This window comes from Synchiropus splendidus, chromosome 10, assembly GCF_027744825.2.
Source record: "Synchiropus splendidus isolate RoL2022-P1 chromosome 10, RoL_Sspl_1.0, whole genome shotgun sequence".
Lineage (NCBI taxonomy): Eukaryota > Metazoa > Chordata > Actinopteri > Syngnathiformes > Callionymidae > Synchiropus > Synchiropus splendidus.
In genome coordinates, this window is record NC_071343.1 from 18902014 (window position 1) to 18924076 (window position 22063).

Here is a 22063-nt window from a genome sequence, read left to right on the forward strand (position 1 = left end):
CTATAAACTAATTCATACTTGCATTTGAAATTCAGTAACGTGGGAATAAGGGGCTGGAATGATAAGAACTGTTCTTCACTTGGCTTTTTTTCAGCTAAAAGATGAAATGATGGGACACTATATATCAGAAGCAAAGAAATCTCATTTTTATCATAAGTTGTGTATATGTCAAATATAAAGACTGTTTACAGATTCATGCATTCATACACGAGTAAATATTTGCCATATATTTGGCCTTTGTTGTACCAAAAAACTGTTGCCGACATCACCGTCTTTCCAAGTTCTGCTTTATGCCAAACAATTTGCACTCACCTGTGTCATGAGCTGAAGCAGCGAGGTGCAAGGGAGCGAGGGCAGAGAGACGGAATACTTTGGTGGCCAACTAGTGCGACATCACAATTCTTAATTCTTGGGTCATAGCATGAAGTATCACAATCAGATCAGATCGGACCGATATCAAATGTAATCTGTGATACTTCAGTATTATGAAATAACATAAGCATTATCAATCTATGATACAATATACTTTAAATATGTTATTAGATTTTTATGTTAATTCTTTGATTTTAATACACTTTTTTTTCATTTTTATTATATAAATCATGAATGTTGGAAAATCTTTTTTTTAGTGGTATATCTGGTAAAATATGATATAAAGGCCCTCAATTTTCCAAGTTATTTAAAAAAACAAAAGAGGGACTAAAATAAATAAATGCTAAAATGAGCATGTTGTAGAATAAATTAAATTTTGCATTTATTTATTTTAGTTCCTCAAAAATTATACTCATCGATTGGAAGAATCGAACAAAGTAAATCTAGACTAAAAAATGTATGAAGTAATAAGTCTTTATTAGAAGTTCAAAATCAAGCTTGACTCTTCAACCACTTTGTCAATAAACCAATGTTGCAAAGAACTATCATCGGTTTATAGAGTCTATATTTCATTTCATTTCATTTCCAGAGCTTCCTTGACACCCTTCTCATTTTAGAAAACAGAGAATAGTACACACCCACCGATGATGTCAGACTCCAACCGACTTTCAGCCATGAACCAACTTTCCAGCTTCTGAACCAGTTCTTTTCCTGTCTGAACACGCAGACCAGTCCAAGATTCCAGTCCACCAGTGACTTGATAACAGGTCCGCCCAACACACGTGCATCACACTCACAGTGTCTGTCTCAGTCAGAAAGGTTGTACTTCCAATAAAGTGCAACAGTAAATACAGTATACATCTCCAATTTAAGCCTGTTTCCCAATAAAAGCTCAGATGTTGGCCATAGGAATTCACTTAGACAGTGTTTTATTAGCAGCTCACTCTGAACACAGAGAGAACACACCCATGCTAAAATTAGCCTTCCAGTGGCGGGCCGCAGAACTGCATCCTGAAGGCCACAAATGGCCCACGGGCCACATGTTAGAGACCCTTGGCTGAAAACATGATTTTTTTAAAAAATTCCAACTAAAATAATAATAGTTATGACAAAGCAAATTGGTAATGGAAATTCATGCACATCACATCTTGTCTAAAAGGTAGCTCTGTTACCAAAGAGCTCTTGACTAGGAAGAGTGTCACTGTTAAAAGTGGGTTAGGATTGAGGTTTGCGAATAAAAGTGGATATATTTATATTTCCGCTTTGATTTACAATCAGCTTTTATTCCCAATTTGCGTTTTATGTCCATTTATGTATCTCCCTACCGCCCCGGTAAGCTCGACGAACGTGTTTTTCACACCCTATTGCGACATAACGGCCGCTGGAATACAGCGTGATTTCCTCATGCCGTGTGCGTGTCCATTGTTGCATTTATCTGGTCATCCCACCGGTGAGTCATATGACATCCAGACTATCTGGCGGAAAGAAGCGCTTTAGTCAAAAGGCTGCGTTGGTTGCGTAGACTGCTGACACGCCTGCGACCGGATTGCACGCTGTGTTCGTAATAAGCCTTCGTGAATGTGCTGTCTTTCGCGCGCTGACGTAAACCACACGGAGGCTTTTTGGTACCGAGCGGAGAGGAGATGCACACGGCACTCGAGTGAGGTAACTATATAAAACACGCCATTTATTGTCATTCACTCCCACCGCATGGACGCGGGCAGAGCTCGGCTCGCCGTGTCGAGCGTCGGCGCGGCACTATGTGATAGATTTGCCGGCGTTCTTCTCCTCGACAGTGTAGTCGCTGCTCATAGTCGACTGAGAGCTAGTTTCCCGTGTGTGGGGTTGGTTAACATGCTAGCTGAGCTAGCGCTGCTAGCCTGTCAGTGAGGCAGCTCCGTGACAAAAAGCCAGCAGCTGCCCGCTTGTGTCGGCAGCGGCGGCGGCGGGTTTGGCTGTGTGCTACTGAAACTCCGGTCTGGATCTGGCGGTGGCTTTATTTGGGTTTAGCTTGTCGACTCGGTAGTGACAGAGGTGTAGTTTGGAACGACGCGCTTCCTCCTGCGGATCCAGCACACGTGCGGTGAAGCGAGGCAGCGCTGCTGCATCGTCATCCTCGCTCTTAAACCGACTTGTTGCCCTTTTAAACGGTATTACAGAAATATTTGGGGTGATTTACAGCTTCCTCGTTGCAATCGTCAACGCGTCGACCTTTGATCGTCCACTGCGTGATGTAGCAATCTCTTTATTTAGGCGCTTTCTGACCCATTCATGAGTCAGAAGCATCCTTTCCAGTACATGTACTTGGGACGAGCATGCCGGACTCGGGCCCCATGCTCAGTCACTGTGGGGCTGCTGTAAATCCTCCTGATCCCCATTTGGAGGCGATTCAAGAACTGGAACTGCAGTCTGTTCCCGCTTGAATGATCTTTGTACTTGTATAAAATGGACGATAGAGAAGGTGACATCAAAGCACTCTGTAAGCATCAGCAGTGCTGCAATTTCTTCACTGAAATGTGTAATAATACTGTTTACACCTCAAAATGAACTGTTCCATTACTTAAAAAAATTACATGTTTAATTTAATGTGGCTTTATTTACTGTAAGGAATTGACATAGACATTTAGTTCCTATAGTTTAGAAAGGGAAGTATGTTTTTTATACACCTTTATTCTCGGTGGATCTTAATTTTACTTTGAGAAGTAGTTTTGTGCTCATATTGATTTAAATTATATCTCCCTCAATTTATACTTTATATTTCTATGGTACAATTCACAATCACTTTTTATTAGATTCCGTTCATCTTTTTTGTCATGTTCTTCTCATGGTCAAGTATGAATTTCCAAACAGGCGAGGTTTGGTAGTAACTTATTTTTTATTAGAAACTTCCTTGCTCTGTCCGCTGATGTACCAGTTCTGTGCAGCGAGATTTTGCTGTCAACAGCATAACCAATAAACATTGGCCAGGCCATAGAGTGTGGCCATCCTTTGTTTCCTTACCAACATTCCACTATATATAGGGGATTGCTGTTTGTGTTGATGGCTGAAGGTCACCAAATTAAGATCAGCAATAAAATAATTTAGATGCTTCTATGTTTGCTTTCATGCGCAGGTGTAAGTGTGAAAATGTAACGTGATCATCCTACGTGTTATGAACATTAGATTTGAATTGGTCAGCAGCATCCTGGCCTGCACAATGATTCAGTAGAAACACTGTCAGTATTGAGCAATTTTGGGGAAAAAGTTGAATAGTAATTCATTTTGAATTTGGAAACTGTGTCAGCTGTTTAAAATGCAGATAGTTCAGGCTGAAATTGTACCATCTGTGTTGTATATGCCCTGAAGTGGCGAGTGCTGCTCAGTAGAGGTTAGAGATCTACCTTCTAGCAGAACGAGATGAGCAGGCAGGAGGAGGATAACTTGACTGTGTGTTCTGTCTCCTTCTGGCACATTGGGGTTTTATATATATATATATATATATATATATATATATATGTGTGTGTGTGTGTTTTTAGATGCATTGATAGCAGAGGGTAGTTTATCCACCGTTAAATAAACTTTAACTTTTTAGTATTTGTCTTTTTTTTTTTTTTCTGTTGTGATACAACCTGCACTAAAAACACCAATTGAGCGTCACAGTGGTAAGTGTTAGAGCCCAAACAGTTGTTAAGTTGTGTTCTGTTTGATTGGGGAAAAACCCCCAAAACAAAACATGAATTATTTTAATAAATACAAAAATAATCTTATCCAATGACAAAAATGATTTAGAAAGTATTTGTTAGTTTAAAGTTTTGGATTACTATAAAAGGGGCCTGTATTAGAATAACAAATTAGGTTCCCAACTTATTATTGTGGAAGCTGGTGGAAGTGTGTGATAGCCATGTCCAAGTAGGGCAAACCGTCCAGACAAGATCTGCAGTGATTGATTTTATAAGCTACCTGCATGAACATTGAAATATGACAACCTTATGGAAGAGTGACTGACTCCTTATAACTCCATTTTAATCAATTATTTTTCTATTGATGAATTCAATTTTGCAAAGCATGTTTGTTTTCATTCAGTGTTGTAGAAAGGTAAAGGGAGGTGACTGAAGACTTAACTGTTTTCCAGACGTGTGACTGCTCCCTGGTGTCAGCCCGGGTCACTCTGCTGACCACTGTAGTTTTCTGGTTCAAATGTCGTCTGGACTGGTCCCTCGTGTTTGCTTTAGTGCTTACACTTTCCACAATCTGCCTTTTGTACACGGTTTCTCACACTGCTGCAGTGTGTCAGTGCAGATAGATCAGAGGATGTGTACCTAAGTTTGTGTCCAGCTGAAGTAGTTTATTTTCTCCTCATGAATAATGTTTATCACATTCCCTTATCAGCTACACCCCAAAAGAAGCGGTACACTTATCAATCTCTTGATCTTCGTGTCAAAGTCCAGCATCTGTCCCCTGGAGGCTGTGTCATTGTCTGGGTGTTGACCATTCAGATGAATTCTTTTTTTTTTCAAATGAATGTATTATTTTTTTGAGTATACTTGGGTGATAATCATAGAGGCTCATCAGCAGGCAACATGTTTCTGCTTCCCTTGTACTACGCACGGCTGAACTTCTGTTCTCCAGACTTCCTACTGGCTGCAGATGTTCTCTTTAGTGAAGCATCAAGACAATAGAGATGCAGAGGAAATGAAGTGGCACTAAACTTCAAAGCAAATGGCTTCGCTGTCGGAATTTTGCAGTCATACAGCAAAGACACCATAATCCATGTTGAAATCCATGATGTTGCGCAGATGTTAATCTATAATTCTCCCTCTCTATGTTCCTTAGACTGGCAAAAATGAACTCTCACTTTCTTTAATCGAATGAGGTGGGGAAGGTACCGGTCGTTTCCAGTATCAGGATTGGGCTCCGATACCAATGTTTTTGAGGGGTCAGATCAGGCCTTTAGCTAGGATTGAATGCGCTGAAAGTGCAAGTGAAATTTACAAAGTTGACCTCCTCTGAAACTCCTGCATTGTAAATATTTAGTGAAACATCATCTGAGCACCCAGAAGTCGAATCTCGTACATAAATGAATGACCTGATAACCTGAAGAAATGTTGCATCTGAGTTGTGCCTCTGCCTTGAATTGTATTTCAACCTTGGAATATGATGGAGTGGCTAAATAATAGGGCTGTAACATTTGGAGTTTTGAACGGAGATGGTCTAAGTTGGTTGCGGTGTGTTGGATTGGTAAAGATTAAGTAGCTATAATGGCAACCTGACCAATGGCCCCAACCAACCACTGCTCATTCAACCTGGAGAAAGGTTGCAGTTTTGCTATTTGGATTTCATCTTGAAGTTTAGAAAAATAATAATACAGTTGTTGTTTTTCAATGTAGAAATACTGCAGTATGGATAAAAATCAAAAGTCCAAGCATCATTTATTCAGGTTGAAGTAATATTCAACTGGTTGCACTTTATTTTTTTCCTCAAAGTATTGTAGAGGTTAACTTGCTGGTTGATCCTTCGGTGTTGGGTTCATTGTTGTAAAAATAAAATGTGAATGTGTTTGCGATTAACTGTTGACTTATTGTCCAGAATTAATTCATAATTTAACAGGAAACCTGTTCATTTTGTCAAAGTTATACAGGTTAGAATTTTGTGTTGGAAGCTACTGATTCGATTTCAAGCCACTGAATCGTATCAAATCATATCTTTCTATGTGAACAAACATGGTCCTTGATCGAAGTAGTTACCTCCAACTATGACAAGAATGGAATAGCTGGGTCATGACTGCTGCCATATTGTTACAACCCGCAAAAAGTATTTGAGCCTCAATGGGGACATGTTGGAGGAAGAACCTTGGCACTCAGTAAAAGGAGAAGAGGAACACAAGTGCAGAGAATATTGAAATGATATGTTTGACTAGGCTGGATGATAGAGATGATTTTAGGTGGAGGAAGCTCACTGGCTGTGGCAACCTCGGATGGGAAAAGCTGAAGGACAAAGAGGAATGGTTTCATGTTACGGTAGTGCAAGCAAATAAACATTTTTGTCTTATCCTCTGTGAGGAATAAACCCTTATTTGGTGTATGTGAAAGAGGAGATTTTTTAGAAATTTTAGTTGTTTGTCTGACGAAGGCACTTTCGTCTCACTGGAATGAGAAATGATTTTGTCTCTGTATAGCTCCATTGTTACAATTTGCGACACGATTTGTTGGCTAGTGTACATTTAGCATCTGAGTCGTTTTTTTTTTTTAATGAAGGCCTTGAAGTGTGTCGGATTGACGCTTGAGTTCGATCTGTTGGAGTATGAGGAGTTCCATCATTTAGATTTAGACTGCTTATTTGTTTGCTCTGTGTTAATAGCCCCTCTGACACTTGCTGAAAGGTTTTTGACGTTTCCAAATTGCCAGTTTGGATCCAGACAATGTGACGTAGATACACATAGGTGCATAAGAAAGGCCCAGTCATGAGGTCGTCCCTCAAATGAGCAGCAACATCAGTGCCTCTCTCCTCCCTGTACAAAGTCCCAGGACTCCAAATCCTCCAAGCGCTAGCGCTGTTGATCTGAGCCTAAGCGACTGTTGGTGTGAACTCCCTCTCTTTGTCGGCGTGTTTATTTTTTTTGGAGGTAAGGCCCATTTTGTTCTCCCAAGGTGTGTCTTCTTCATTTATTTATGTAGCCGAGTCCTCTTCTTACTTGTCAGCAGATTAGCTCTGCGGTGTCAAAACTCTGCTCGCTGTGTGATAAGCCAGCTTCCAGGCCACAGAGCATCGACTGTGCACCTGCGTCTTTCACACACTCATCGCACATTGTTTTGCATCACACTCGTACTTCTACTAAAGAGATTTGGAGACGTACTGTTTCCCCATGCAGGCAGCATTGTCTGAATAGCTCAGTGCCACTGGCATGCACAGGATTCATTTCAAAACACTTGGAAAATTCTTTAAGGCAGCCAAGGAAGGACAGGTTTGTGTCTCATTTGTGCTCTTTACCTGCATGTTTGTCGATACACAACTGAAATCTTACCATTGGTTTGCATTGTGTTTGTGTAAATGTTGACGCCACTGCCCTCAGTTACCTAGTCAAAATGACTGTTCCGTACTTGTCTCTGACTGAATACATTAGCTTTATTCACACACTCCAACTGATGCTGAATGTAGCGATTGTTTTGACAGATGAGAGGAACAAAGCAATAAAGTGACAGCTTCTGGATTGCAGCTCTGTATGAGGCGATGAACTGACTAGGGGTAGCACACAGTCACACGTGCCGGAAAGAATTGTTCGTTGAAAGCCCATTTATAGCCTCATCTGGGTTTTTATGGACAGCCTGGGCTTTGGAACTGGCCATCAGATGTTCAGCACCTGAAGCAGCAGTTTGACCGAAATTGTATGGAAGATTTGTTTGATTCATTTAAGCTGAGCTTACATTAATTGAGGGTTACATTGAATCTCGTGTTACTGCCTGTCTGTGAGGGGGGTTTGTCCTAAGTTTAGATGTATAATCTGGTGACTGTTGGTCATTTCATGACTTTTTTTACACATCACCACTCCTGGAATGAGATGACAAGGAGGGAACTTGTAAGCGGAAAAGTCTTGACTTCCATTATGCTTAAATATTGTGTGAACATCTTTGGATCATTTGTAAAGCTTTCTTTGTCTTAAAAAGCAAATTAAATTGTTGGTTAAGTTAAGTTATAATGGACCCTTTGGGCAACCTGGTGAGTGGGGGCTCCATGTTGTCGACCCCTTAGTTGCTGTCAAATGCTCCTAGAAACTGAGCCATCTTCTTAAAAGGAGCCAGAATGAATGATAAATAAATAAAATTATAGCAGCACTATTGCATCTATCACTATTCTTCCAATTTGTGCTGCTATCTATCTACTGTATTCCTAGCTGGTCCTGTCCCATGTCGGCGCCTTATTATTGAAGGATATCAAGGATCTGTATGAGTCAGCTGGGACTGCCGGTTTTGCCTGACCAGTCACTTGCTGAGTCAGCGACAGCAGTTGTTTGTCAGTGAGTGTCAGAAGGCGAACACAAGCTGCTGGATCTACAGATTTAGCCAAACCCGCCTAACCAACGCATGACAATAGCTTATCTTAATTAGAGGATATGGGGTGAGACATGTTGTGATAGCAGCCGTTCATGACGAGAGTGTCTGAGTCAAACATGTATTTTACCTGCACAGAAAACAAGTACACCGCCTAGTCATGCGCAAGCCGTAGCCAGTGGTTTAAAACTCATGTTGTTAACAAGTGGAATGCTTGGATTGCTTTGGCATCCATGAATGGAAAGACCCACAAATCTGCCATTCACTATTGTTTTTTGTGGTCATCAAGGGCCACATGCCGTGATGGTGATTGAGATGTTAAGTAGTGACTCCAGGATTCCTGTTGTGTAATGGACTCAGTCATCCACAAGTCTGCAGACATGATGTTTTTGTTGGCTCACTTCATTGGTAGGATGTGCTAAGAACAACACTACAAATTGCCACTCTAAAAAACTAACAGATTGTGTGCACTAGTTGAATATATTTCCTGCTTGAAAGTAAATTCAAACACATTTAATGATGAATAAAAGTCGGTGTTTTGATCAACTGATTCTTTTGTTTTGTGAATTGTCTTTTTTGAAACTTTGGAGGATGTTTTTTTTTCCTGCTACTTCAGTCATTCTTTCAGTGATTCACTGTAATGTGACCCCAGGCCCTTTGTGATTGCCTTGTGATGTCTACTACCGGCTGTGGTCTGAAGGGACTAGTTATCCATTCAGCAACATATATCTTATTTCCAAGCAGTCAAAACACAAGTCTTCTTGTTTGGAATGGTCATCTCTCAGGGGAAGAAGTGTCTGCTCAAACTGACATTCTTAGATGAGACACTTTCATGCCCTCGCATAGTGCCACTTGTAATCTGATCATATCATGCCCTCTGCAGAAATGGTCATGTCTTCACAAGGCACAATGTTTTCCTGCCCTATATTTCCTACCTTATACAAAAGAAGCGTATGTACGTTGGCTACAAGTGCAAACCAAGTGTCTTATGTTCTATGTCTGTATTGCTGCATTCAGCTAGGTTTTTCCTATTTTTTGCCACCTTGAAGAGGTACCGGTATATAAAACATGTCTCAATTAAAATGATTTATTGACAAATTTATTGTCAATCCATGTGATATATATATATATGTATATATATATATATATATATATATATATATACACACACATCTGATGTGAGCTGGTGAACCGAACAAAGTGACCTGTGCTTGCGTCTCATGTACAGTCAGATATTATAGCAGATATCTGCTCTCTGCTGTGTTGAGAAAGATACGGTCATATGAGAGTCATGTGAATCACCTTTGAGGCCAATGTCAGCACTCCCCTGAAGAGAAATAACTGAACTCCTGTTGTCTTCAGTGAACTGGAAAAGACAGGGAATTATGCGAGATATGTAATTTGGCTTTGGGAGTTCCGCAGAAAACGTAGTATTAAAAGTTGGTATTGCTATTCAGTCATTTGAAAATATTGCTACATTTCAGAATGTTTGTATATATATATATATATATATATATATATATATATATATATATATATATATATATATATATAAATTATGTGTGTACAATGTACAATTTATCTGCATAATCTGAAGTCGAGGTGACTTGGTTCAAACATTGCGTGACCTCTTTTTCAGTGCTGTACTTGGAAGTTGATAAGCCTATCATATCACTTGGTGTCCTGCCTTTTCCCAGTGTTGGACCACCTGGCTGAACTGGGAACATGTGGATGGCTTTAATATCTCAGATGGCCGATCACGTAACGTTACCAGAACTGGCTAATCTTGCCTAGAGTTTTGTGTTCAAGTCTGAAACCTGGTTTGGCATGTGAGCTATTCAGATTTGGAACAGGTCCTGTGATAAGTATTAGACCAATTAAACTGGAATCATATTAAAAATGCTATTGAAATTGAAGAACAACAACATAAAACAACTGAAAAGATAGTGGTGTATTTCCTTATCAATACTATTCATCACATGCTTCATTTTGGTCTCAACCGTGTCAACAGCTCTGTTTTGCCACTAGTGAGTCGGTATTGTGCCTTTTGAAGACGGGATTATCTACCTACCTAGTTCACTGCATGAGAAGAGATGGGAGTGCAGTCGATCTTGACAAAAAAAGGATGTTTTTAAGAGTGAAGCAATTTAAATCCAAGTGAACATTGCTAGTCAGTTCTTCAGGCCTGTTTTTGGTACTGAAGGTTTGCCTGTGCAAACGAAGCAGACCTCATTTAACCTCTGCTGATTCAAAGTGTAGTTGTACAAACTCTGAGACTCGTGATCGATTTTCTCACACTCCCTCCCACATGGATTAATCTTACATAACGTTACAGCAACTTTTTTTTCTTGCCATATCTTTACTCCAACTGCATGATGTAACCGAGGTGGTGAATTTTGTCATCGATTTCACTCTTGTTTGATCTCAGCCTCGTTTCATAACAAAAAAGTTGTGTTGAAAAAGTACTACTTCTCTTCTTATAACTGGTAAACATGGTATCATTTAAATATTCATGTATATTCACGGTTTGCCTTTAAATGAAAAAAAAAAACAAATATTGCAGAGCTGGCGAAGCAACAACGTCCCGTGGGGAAGTGAAATACTAAAAAAAAGTAAGCGCTGCCACAATATATAAGCGGCTTGGAATAAACGGTTAAAATCCTTGAAAGCCATTTGTGTTACGCTCATTGTGAGGAGGCTTTCGGTCACGGTCAGCCTGAGAGAGTTAGACCCAGCCAGGTTTGACGTTGCTGCATCATTCATGTTGATCCAACGCCTGCAAATAGATTTGTTCACGAGACGTGATCACAATAAAGCGCGGCTGCTTGGTTGCATTTCAGACAGAGGTGAGAAAACGGTGGCGTAAAGAACTCTCTGAATTTGCTTTGGATTTGATGGTTGCGGATTACTGAGGCGCTGACAATCTTCCATGCACCATTCTTCCAATACCTTTACCCTCAATTAAACCTTCATTTTTTCTCTCTTTTCAGAGTGCATATCTTTGGAAAGTTGGAATCTCCCTCACCAGGAAGGAAGAAACACATTTTGGTTGGTCATTTTATTTCTGTTCACTCCTTGAAGATTCTGTCTTTCAGCATAACTATTCTGATTATTTTTATTTCAGTAATATACAGCCCAAGCAGTGATCATTTACAACATAGTTAATCTTAGGATAAGTTTTGCATTTAGCAGCACAACAGTTTTTTTTCTGTTGCAAGGACCTTCCTCAACCTCAGCAAAAAAAAAAAACATTCAAAAATATGTAATAAATAATAAAGCGGAAAATGATACTTCTATAGGCAAAAATGTGTACGGTTTCACTTCGATACCTTTTCAGCACAGTCACCTCAGAGAGCTGTGTTGATTCTCAGCAGGACTGTTGGGGCTCGATATGTGTGTGAGCACTGACGACGAACACCGACTGTCTTAAAAACACATGTGGCTACTGATACTCCAGGTAGGCAGAGTCACATGTGCAGATACTGTGCAGTCAAGGCAGATAAATGCAAAGCTAATTAAAAGCTTTCCACGTGCAAAAGCTGTCTCTGAAGTTATCTAATCAAAGGTGCGAAAACTTTGAAGCTTGCGAAACACCTGGTAACAAGTGAGTTTCCTTTTTCTATCCCTAATGTCTTGTTATGCTTCACCCAAATATACGTTATTCATTTGGCTGGAGAGCCAGTGTGGTAGGTTTGTGGAGGTGCTGGCTTCTGGAGCTTCAGAAGCCTTTGAAAGGAGCGCACGATGTCACTCACATTCAGGTCAAGGAATGGTAAAAAACCCCACATATTTATATCTACATCAGTTCTTCATTCTTTGGATACAGCAAGTTGATTGTATCCAGTGAAAACTGGCTCATAGTCATGTGAGACTATGTGGAACTAAGTCCTTTGTTTCTTCCGGATGTTGATAAGGAACAGTTTGTAGCTTTATACCAGAAAGAAACTTTTCTGGTTTTTAACATGTAATAGTTTCATTTTTTTGCACATTTATAAGCACTGTTTTTATTTTTTTGAAGACTCTGCATTTTTCTTTTAATGTAAAATATTTGACCACTCTTGCTGTGATGTCTGCAAGCAGCACAATATTGTTTGTCTTGTATCGTGGGAGGGCACTGCTGCTCTTTTAGGAATCTAACATTCTCAGCAGCTGGTATTGCAATTAAAATTCTGTGCTAAAAGATGCAGAAGCACAGTGAATACTCAACTTTTGTAAGGTTGTGATCTTTAAATGGATTATGTCTTATGACAACCCCATTCATGATTCAACCAGGTGACTCAGTGAGGGGACTGAGATCCCATGAAAAACCTGAAAAGTCTCATTTCAGTGGTATTTGGCTCTGAACGACGCTTGACCGGGAGACCTCACACCAGTGTAGTGATCAAATAAAGAGCAAGCATTCGACCTCCTGCTGGTTTATTGTTCCATTCACATGATCATTGGAATCATTGGAGCACCAACCATTGCGGCATGTTGCAATCCTTGTGTGATCTGGAGAGTCCAGCCACGGCACGGATTCTGCTTTGAAACGCCTCTGTTGCCTTCCAAAACATCTCACAAATGGGGAATACATGTGTTTTGTCAAGCTTCATTTTCACACTATTTTACTGCGATACGTTACTACGAGGCTATATGTAGTAGTGCATTGTTTTCCTCATTATTCCACCCATCTCACTCCATAGTGGAAGAATAGCTCTTTGCCTTACCTGCTTTCATTGTTAATTAAACATAATAATTCCTGTTATTATTGTTACCCGCTCAGAAGCAAGGCTCTGCCTCTGTCCAACTGCAACAAATGAGGTGCGGTGGCAGCCAGGGGAATGTCTAATCCAAGCCTCAGAGGCGCTGAGAGACAGTGTCCTGCACTTATTAAATGTTTTATGGAGCGTGTTATTAAAAGAAACTTACTCCTGTGCTCCACTGCCATTTAAAAGCCCTGAAATGAAAATAATTTGGAACCTCCGAGTGAGTGGAGAAGAGTGACTCCTTTATAAATGAAATGGTGTTTTAATGTGATCTTTAAAGCTGAACAATAACTCACTGATAAGAAGAATGATGAAGGAAACATAGCTCCGGTCTGGATGGAGTGGTTATTATTTTTTATACAGAAGTGAATCTATCATCATGTCACTTTGCTTTATCAAGCTCTGTATTGTTAATTTGGATAAGTCAATCTGTGAAATGTGTAATGTCAGACAAATTTAAGGATTTTATATTTTCCTTCAGTGGAATTTATTTTTTTTTAGCAACAGAAATAAACCTTGTCTTTCAGTTCAAGTGTTGAATGCAGACCTGGTTGTTTGGTGCTATTCATTAAACTCTTCTAAAACTCTATCTTTGTGTCAAGATGAGGGAATAAAATCAAGTCCTGTAGATGTGCCACATTCACTCATTCGTCTCTGCAGCTCTTTGGATGGTAAGGGTGAATCAATTAGTCCAACATGAAAGGACAGACACTGGCTTTTAGCACTTACACCAGGGTGAGATGTCAGTGCCCTGTCAGCTCCACTCTGCTCTGACTGTCCTTGAACACAACAGAGATGCTGGTGCTTTGCCTGCTCAGAGAGGAGTTAATGTGACTCAGCTGAGAACCTCGAGTCTGTCCTTGATGCTCCCATGAAGAAATAGGACGGGCTTAGAGTTATGTATATTTAGGCGTCTTCAACATGAATGTTTTAAATTCAAATCACAATTTCTGTTTCATCACAGTTTTACATATTTTCTTGTTCCTGGTCAGTGCAACCAAGCCATTTCTCTATGGAAAACCGTAAAACAATGAAGACATTTTGGCCACAAAACCTTTCTGATCAGATTTTTTATTTATAAAACTTTAATACCTTAATACTTGTGATGATTAATAAGAAAAGCTAAATGGGGGAGGTTCCAGACCACACTTTTACATCTATTAGCTCAGATTGTTCCTTAATAGTGATCTTCCAAGTGACTTGGAACTGAATTTCATTTTAGGTCAACAATGGAGTTACACTGGTGCCATTTAAGGTGTCAATAAATGTTTAAAAAGTTGTTTTTCAACAACTGAAAGGTGTGCATTTGACTGGTTTGTTTGCTCTGACTCTGAGCGTGTGTGGGAGGACGACATCACATATGACTAGAGAGTGATGTGTGTAGCGCAGTTTCCTCTGCCAGTAAAGGTTAGTGCATCACCATAGAACTGTAATTTATAGAATGTAGCCGAGATGATCCATACGATCTTCTCGCTTTGGCAGATTCAAGTCCTTCACAATCTTAATTTGAGGCGCTTTATACATCAAGTGACTACCAAATGGACTGAGGGAAAGGAGTAACCCCAAATTCTGTCTTTCTTTTTACGTGCCGTGCAGCATCAACGTGTGACGTGGCAGGCTTGTTTGGCGTCACTCTGAGACAAAAAAATCCACTTGAAAGTAGGGATTTGTTTCCCAACGCTATGTGCATTTTATATTGGGGTGTGAATTTTCTGTGTTTTCCCCTCAGTTTAACTCTCTGTCTTACATTTTACAGAGTCACAGCATAAGCATCAACACTGGGGGCCAATAAGGAGGACACATATTGTGGTACGTCATCACTGTTTCTTTCGTAACGCATCAAAGCCTTTAGTAGCCAGTGTTGCTGGACCTTGACAGTTTAAAATGTCAAAATCTGATGAAAAGAAAGACACTGTTGTTATGACAATGTTATGACTAATATGTAGTGTTCCCTTCCCACGTTCACTGAGCCTTTATGATTCATAATTGTGGCTTTTCATATGTTGCAAAAGCCAGAACAAAGCCAAGTTCAGCAAGCCTTGAAGTGAAAACTCTGGCTCAAATTTGACTGGACTTTTTCACTCCATTAGTCATGTGTTTTGTTCAACAAAAATGGACAAGTGCCATACAAGATCGAAAACCCGCCGTCATCTCACGTGTCTGTCAATTAAACAGTTTTGGTAAAAATGTAAAAAACAGAGTGGTTTTTTTTCCTAGCAGGATCCATGACTGGCAAACAATATATAAAAGCAAATGTCTTATGACTTTCTTGCTCTATAGTTACAGGTCACTCTGGCCTCGTCTGCTCTTGTATTTACCCTCAGTCCATTTCTTGGAACAAATAGATCCTTTATTCATTTGGTGCTCCTTCATTTTTGTTTTTGTGCATTTAATTGTTGTCCTCTTTATTTGACAAGAATAGAATCAAACACTAGTGTGTGAAGTCACTGTGACTTTGTTAATCCTTGTGGTGTCGCACATTTCTGACTATTCCGTTTGTCAGATCGGTGTTTAACAAGGAAATGGAAACTAAATAGTTTTCGCACTACCAGAGAAAAAAAATCCACTCAAAGTGACTCAAAAAACTACAGAGCACACGGGCCTCCCTCTTCATTTCAAAACAATGTTTAATCGAAAGGGCCATAAAATGCTTCAATGATCCTTTAAATCTCATTTTTGCTCCAGTTAATTATTAATGAGCATGTTGGCATTAAAAGGCTTTTTATTATTGATTAATGTGAATGTGATTGAAGGTGCAAAACCTGAAGTCTGCCAAATTAAATAAATCTGTAATGAAATTGTCATTACTTCACTTGTGAAAAAAAAAGTCATTGCGTTTTTTTATAGCAATAATTTATTCTGACCGAAGGTCGACACATAACAAAATGCTTTGTTTACGTGGACCATTAATACAGGCACATTCAAAACTGCCTCCTTGGGTTTTGTCGTATCGCAGAGAAACAGAGAAAGTTCTGTTGTGTGGTGGAGGGTGTGTTCTTTAAAATAGGTCCCGGTTAAGCACCAACCCTATCGGCTGTAAGGGTTCATAGGTCACTGTCTCATGTTTATAAACAGTGTCTTGTCAACAGCCATGAAGTCAGTTTTTCACGGCACCACGCGCCAAGCGCCTTGAGTCAGAGCAGCGTTGCACACTTCTTATAGGATTTCACGCCGCGCTTTTACAGAGACAAGTAAGTAGCTTGACATCTTTGGTGATTCAGAATTTCAGCTACTATTGAAACCGATGAATTTGTGATGGTGCTTGTGAAAATATTGACTAACCTGCAGCATGTTCAAGCCGGTGTTTGACCATCACTGGTCCATCAGTAATGTTGGGTGTGATGTTGTTTTTGTATCATCACTGCAGCAGTGATCAAGGAAACAAAAATGCGTACACATCTTTCCATCTCGCTTGAAGGACGCTGGTAGTGAGACACACTACCTGTGGTGTCCTTCCTGCTGGAAGTTCAGGAAAATGTCTCCTTTAGTCACTGCCGCTGTATAACAGCCAAAAGTGCTTGTGTGTTTTAAAAAAAAAAAAAAATTTATTTGTCTTCTCCATCTCCATCCATATCATCAACCCACGTGTCAAAGCCGACCTGCCTCAAGCTCTGCAAACAAACTTATGAGGATCATTTGACTGGAATGGTATCGCGTCTTCAGGCTGAGTTAGGTCGCAGAAAACAAGCAATTTGCTCTACAAGTCACAGCAGCGAGTACATTGTGTTCCAGGAAGTGCCGAGATGCACTTATGAGCTGTGTTACTCTAACATGAAGTCAGGAGCAGAGCTTGTTTGGAGTGTTTGTGTGCTGCCTTATTATCCCATTTCTGCCTGACTCTTAACCTGAAGCCCTGCTGTGCTCCTTTCTCAGTAAGTGCATCACAGATAAGACCTGATGAGGCTCACAAAAGCCGATAATAGTCACTGACTTTACGATATCAGCGTTGATTAGTCGCGCTGTTTCCTGTCGCCTTCAACCGCCGGCGTTATATGAGTGGATTACTAGTTGATTTATAAGCATGGAAGTTTATTGCAGTCCATCAAAAAAAGGAGACGGCTTCCAATTTAAAAAGACCACAGAGGTGAAGGTAGAAAAAGTTGTGAACTTTTCTCGCCCGACGGTGGTCAACAAGGCAATTATGAAGACTGCAAAACTTTTCCTAAACATGAACAGCCTGTTTTTTTATGCTTTATATTGCTGCTTTTTACTGAGATAGGGACCTCATCTGAGCCAGTTGGATGGTCTAGTTAATGCTTTTACCCCGCAATGTAAAGTCGGTGTGCTTTCTTTTGACTCCTTTTTTCTTAATGCTTTTAAGTGGGCCCTTTGGGTAAAGTTTGGTTGGTGGGGCTTAAAGCAATTGTATTGGACCGCAGATTGGTCCCTGGTGTGGTGCCACTTAGCCAGTCTTGTTAAGAGTCAAGTTTTGGACCAATGTGTCCTGCTGCTAATAGTTCTGTGCAGCTGAAAAAAATTGTATTCCCATAAATTAGTAAGCCAGTTATTTGGGTCCGTCATGACAATTTACAAGGGAAAAAAAAAATCTCAGCCAGTGCTTTCATTCATCATTAAACTGCGAGGGTCATCCATTCAGTGAGGTGATCAGTTTGATGCATTATATTTAGTTTGCCATTTAATTGAGGAATAAAAGCCATTTGCTTTGGTTGGAAAATGAACTGTGCCTTTTTTTCGATTTATCAGTGTAGTAACAATACAAAGTGACCTCAATGTACGTTCAGTAATGTATCACAAGACTGCAGCTGCAAACTCAATAGTGATTCCAAGAATGATGGTGAAAAATAAACAACATGAAAAACAGATCCATGCATGAATAATCTATTAAATAAAATTATTAAATAATCGGAAATGATTAAAAAAAATGAAAAAAAACAAGACAGTCACATTTCCACTTACAAATAATGCAAAATAAATATCTCAAATGTCTCAAAGGCACTCATCTATATTTTCCGTGTCTCTGCTGCTTTTATTGTTGATAAAGGTGAAGGCATGTGTGTCATGTCAGCAGGCTAAAGACTACTAGCTGCGAGCACAACAACCAACATTGAGCAGCAGGCTAACTGCAGCGAGCCGACTTCTCCACGACCCAGTATTTGTTTGTCATCTGAGGTTTTTTGTGTGTCTTCACAGCGGATCTGCAGCAAGGGGCGACGATGCGTGTCCACGTGCACACAAAGTTCTGTTTCCTGTGTGTGCTCACCGTGCTCCTCAATCAGAGCAGCCACTGCCATGAGGACGTGGGCCACCACCACCAGGACGCCCACAATGACCTGCAGATTTCCGAGGCTCCGTATTTGACTAGAAGTACCCTGTCGCCCGATTTCAAATCTCCACAAGGCGGCACGCTGGAGGAGGAGCAGCGTTTTTACATCCAGCAGCTGTTCAGACGTTATGGCAAGAACGACAAGTTAGACTTCCAGGGCTTCCAAAGTCTCCTGCTCAGTCTGGGCCTGGGGGAAGTGAAGGTGGTGGAGATGGAACACGAGGAGCTGGGTCACGACCATGTTGCCCACCTGGGCCTTCTGGACATGCAGGAGGGACACCACACACGCACGTCGACAGGCGACAGTCATGGCCATCATGATCATACACATCACAATGCAGGATCGCATCATCCTCATCACCACGAGGATCCGAAGCCATGCAACGAGAACGCGACGGTCCCCACTGCAACTGGGTCAGAGGACCATGACCATGACCATCATCATGACCATGACCATCATCATCATGACCATGACCACAATCATCATGACCACGACCATCATCATGACCATGGTCATGACCACAATCACTCACATGATGAGAAACAGGAGCAGGGCAACAACCACGGTGGCCATGATCATGGCCTTAAAATACAGATCAACACAGACATTTCCGCCAGTAAACAACTGCTCCCGTCCCAAGTGGCGCCTACCAGAGTCCCTCAGGGCCGACAAGCTACTCCTTCTCCTGTTGAAAGACAAACTAAGAAGCCAAGGAAGCAGGGGCGAGGCAGAGGGCAGCATGGTCGGGGCAAGACTGTATCGCATCCTGGTGACCAGGACCACAGTCACAACCATGATCACGATCATAATCATAATCATAATCATGATCATGACCACGACCACAGCCATGACCACAGCCATGACCACGACCACAGCCATGACCACAGCCATGACCACGATCACAACAGTCATGTCCGAAAAAACAAAAGAGAAGCTCCAGGATTGGGTCAAACACCATCTGGTCATGATCGATTGTTTCACCAGCACGAAGAGGTAGGACATCATCAGACCTCATTCTTTCTACAGATGTTTGATCCATGATCTAAGACTAAGCTATTGTGAATCAACAACCCATCTATCGTGCGTTCCTGTCTTGAGAAAGACCAACCCGGAACAAGAACATGATGAAAATTGTATCTTTTGATCGAACGCAAACATTGTTTTCCTCACGTGAGGATGGAACCATTTAAGTTGTTCTTCAAGCAGATGTTTACTGTATTTGGAAGCATTGAGCTTCTTCATAGTGTCGGTTTCTGAGGCTAACTTGTTCAGTAATCGCTGAAGTTCCCCAAGTTCCAATCTGCCATGCCTGCATGTAACAATGTGGAGTGAAAACAAACAAAGCATATCGTTCAGTGTTTTACTTGCTAACTTGATATGCTAGTAGCATGTTACGTTTTAAAGTGATTCCACTCTGTCAACACAAGGATCGTATCATTGTAGCTAAGACCTGCGTTGTGTGTCACGCAGAATCATTATTGAGATGTGGCACAGTGGAACACGTTTGAACTTCACACTCTGTTATGTTCCTTTCCAGTGTCTAAACCTGACCCAACTCCTAGAGCACTACGGTCTGAGCTCGGAATCGCTCATCTCACCCAGCCAGTTCACCTACTTGTGTCCCGCCCTGCTGTACCAGATCGACAGTCGGGTCTGCATACGACATTTCCACCAGATGAGCGTTGAGCAGGAGTCGCTGAGCCCTGGTTCCAGTGAGTCAGTTATTGCATTGGTTCAACCACAACTGTGTCGCCAAGTCGAACAAGCGTGTCTATTTTTCCTCAATATTGTAAGCCCCATGAGGTCTTTTTTAAGGTACGGCCCTGTACATGCTCACCGCATACATAGTAGCGTGAGCAGGAGGAGGTACGGTGCTCTCTGGAGTGGACGGGCAAGTTTTGGACAGGGCTTTATTCCCTGAGCCTTTACTGTCCAAACATGTGTATAAGCAGTTGTGAAGTCCAGAGATGTTCTTGTTGCTGTCAGGGTTATGCTTTACCAATAGGTTTGAATGGTTTGCAAATGGTTTTGAACATCCGAGCGGTCAGTTTGGTGGACAGCGAGAGCAGTGTTATTGACTACAGCGAAATGATCTCTCCCCTTGTTTTATGACGATTAGTCGATGTTAAGCAATGAACAGATGGGACATTTTAATTGCCTTGTTATGATGATGATGAACAATAGCGACATGTTATCAATGCTGCTTTCATTTTAGAAAGTACACGTTGTGCCTTGAGCACTCATGCACTGTGAGGGCTGGGTCACGGCTGAAGCTTAATAGTCGCCTCACTATTCCCAAAGTGTGTTGTACTTGACTTCCTGAACTATAGTATCGAGTGAGAAACTTCCTCTCTGTGAACAACTGGAGCAGGCGCTTGTAAAATCAGTTGTGAATAGTGCTGAAACTAAGAAAAAAAGCTCTATCTTATCTGAGTTAATGGTTATCTCTAATAGTTAGTCACCAGACATGGCGAGTGGTAGATTTCCGCCATGCTCAGGGTGGGGCTGACCTACATTAATGCCAAGTTTTTCTCTGTTAATAAGGGTATAGTGATAAAAACAGACTTATCACTTGTTTTTCAATAGCACGTTGATAACATTCTGCTGGAAATGCTCATAGAATTGATGGACGTATGAAGGTCAGAATAGAAGTGTAGTTGGCCGAGTTGCTCAAATGCAAGGGTCACAAAGAATTTGAATGAACTGTCTGTTCATTGAATTTGGTCCGGCGACCTGCAACACTCAGCAGCCAAAATAGGAACTTGGAATAAAAGTAAATTTGACGAAGAATAAATAACCTTAATAATTAAATGACCCTTCATTTTTGTCAACTTTTGCGCTCATCGTGGAGAGGATTGTTTTTCGATTTTCCGTGCCATAATTTCTAGCATTTGATCGAGCAGTGCTGGGGCCAAAAATATTTGGATTTACCCGCATCACTATGAGTGCACAAGTCCTGAAATGGACATAATCTGGGGCTTTTTTTAGCCTTGTTGATTTTGAGAGAGGCTGCCAATCTGACGCGTCACCACTTTTTGTCACTTCTAAACACTGGCACGTTCATCTGCTCTTCACTCGAGGCCACTTTGCAGAAATTCAGCAGCAGACTGTGATCCAATTACTTGTTCATGGAGAGGAAGCGCAGTGGAGGGACAGAAGGTCACTCTCTTTTCTGAGCCATTAATTTCGCGCCTTTTGGACTCAACTGCGCACATTATGTGAAAGGCGCGTATTTCCAAACCCATCGCTTTTCTAAATTTATTGTGTATCTTGCCGTTAAGCTGCCACTAAAATCGTTCAGGTGGAAACTCTGCTGTATGGGCAGGAACACACCAGTTAAACACCCAGCTACCAACGAACCAGCGAGTTTATGGGAGGGAAAGCTTTATAGCATAATCCTGAGGGAACTTGAAATTAAAAAGGAATGCTCAACATTTCTGAACAAACAATGTAGCGTCCAATTTACTTAAAAGAGAGGCTTCAACTCTCATCCTCTTCTGTCTTTTCTCCTCATGACTTTGGGTTTGGCTGAAATAACTGGGGTAAAAACATGGAAGATGAAATGTCCCTCGTGCAGTGTGGAAGTCAGGGAAGCACTATCAGTATTACAATCCTAAAACCATCATAATAATCAAAC

The 22063-nt window shown here is 40.9% G+C and overlaps 1 protein-coding gene across 5 annotated transcripts in view; it reads left to right on the forward strand.

The window, feature by feature from the left end:
• The first annotated feature begins 1936 nt into the window (after positions 1-1936).
• The window catches only part of slc39a10 (solute carrier family 39 member 10), a 31691-nt gene continuing 11564 nt past the window's right edge, over positions 1937-22063 (forward strand). The window contains exons 1-6 of one of the 5 annotated variants that reach the window (XM_053878127.1): positions 1972-2037; positions 11387-11444; positions 14738-14800; positions 14898-14950; positions 18293-19419; positions 19964-20138. In XM_053878127.1, coding sequence (XP_053734102.1) covers positions 18316-19419; positions 19964-20138 — 1279 coding nt within the window. In that variant the 5' untranslated portion in view covers positions 1972-2037; positions 11387-11444; positions 14738-14800; positions 14898-14950; positions 18293-18315. Of the gene's footprint in view, positions 2038-2080; positions 2852-3068; positions 6974-7220; positions 7313-11386; positions 11445-14737; positions 14801-14897; positions 14951-18292; positions 19420-19963; positions 20139-22063 lie in introns of those variants that run through there. The other 4 variants (XM_053878123.1, XM_053878125.1, XM_053878126.1 and 1 more) reach the window with 4 other exon arrangements.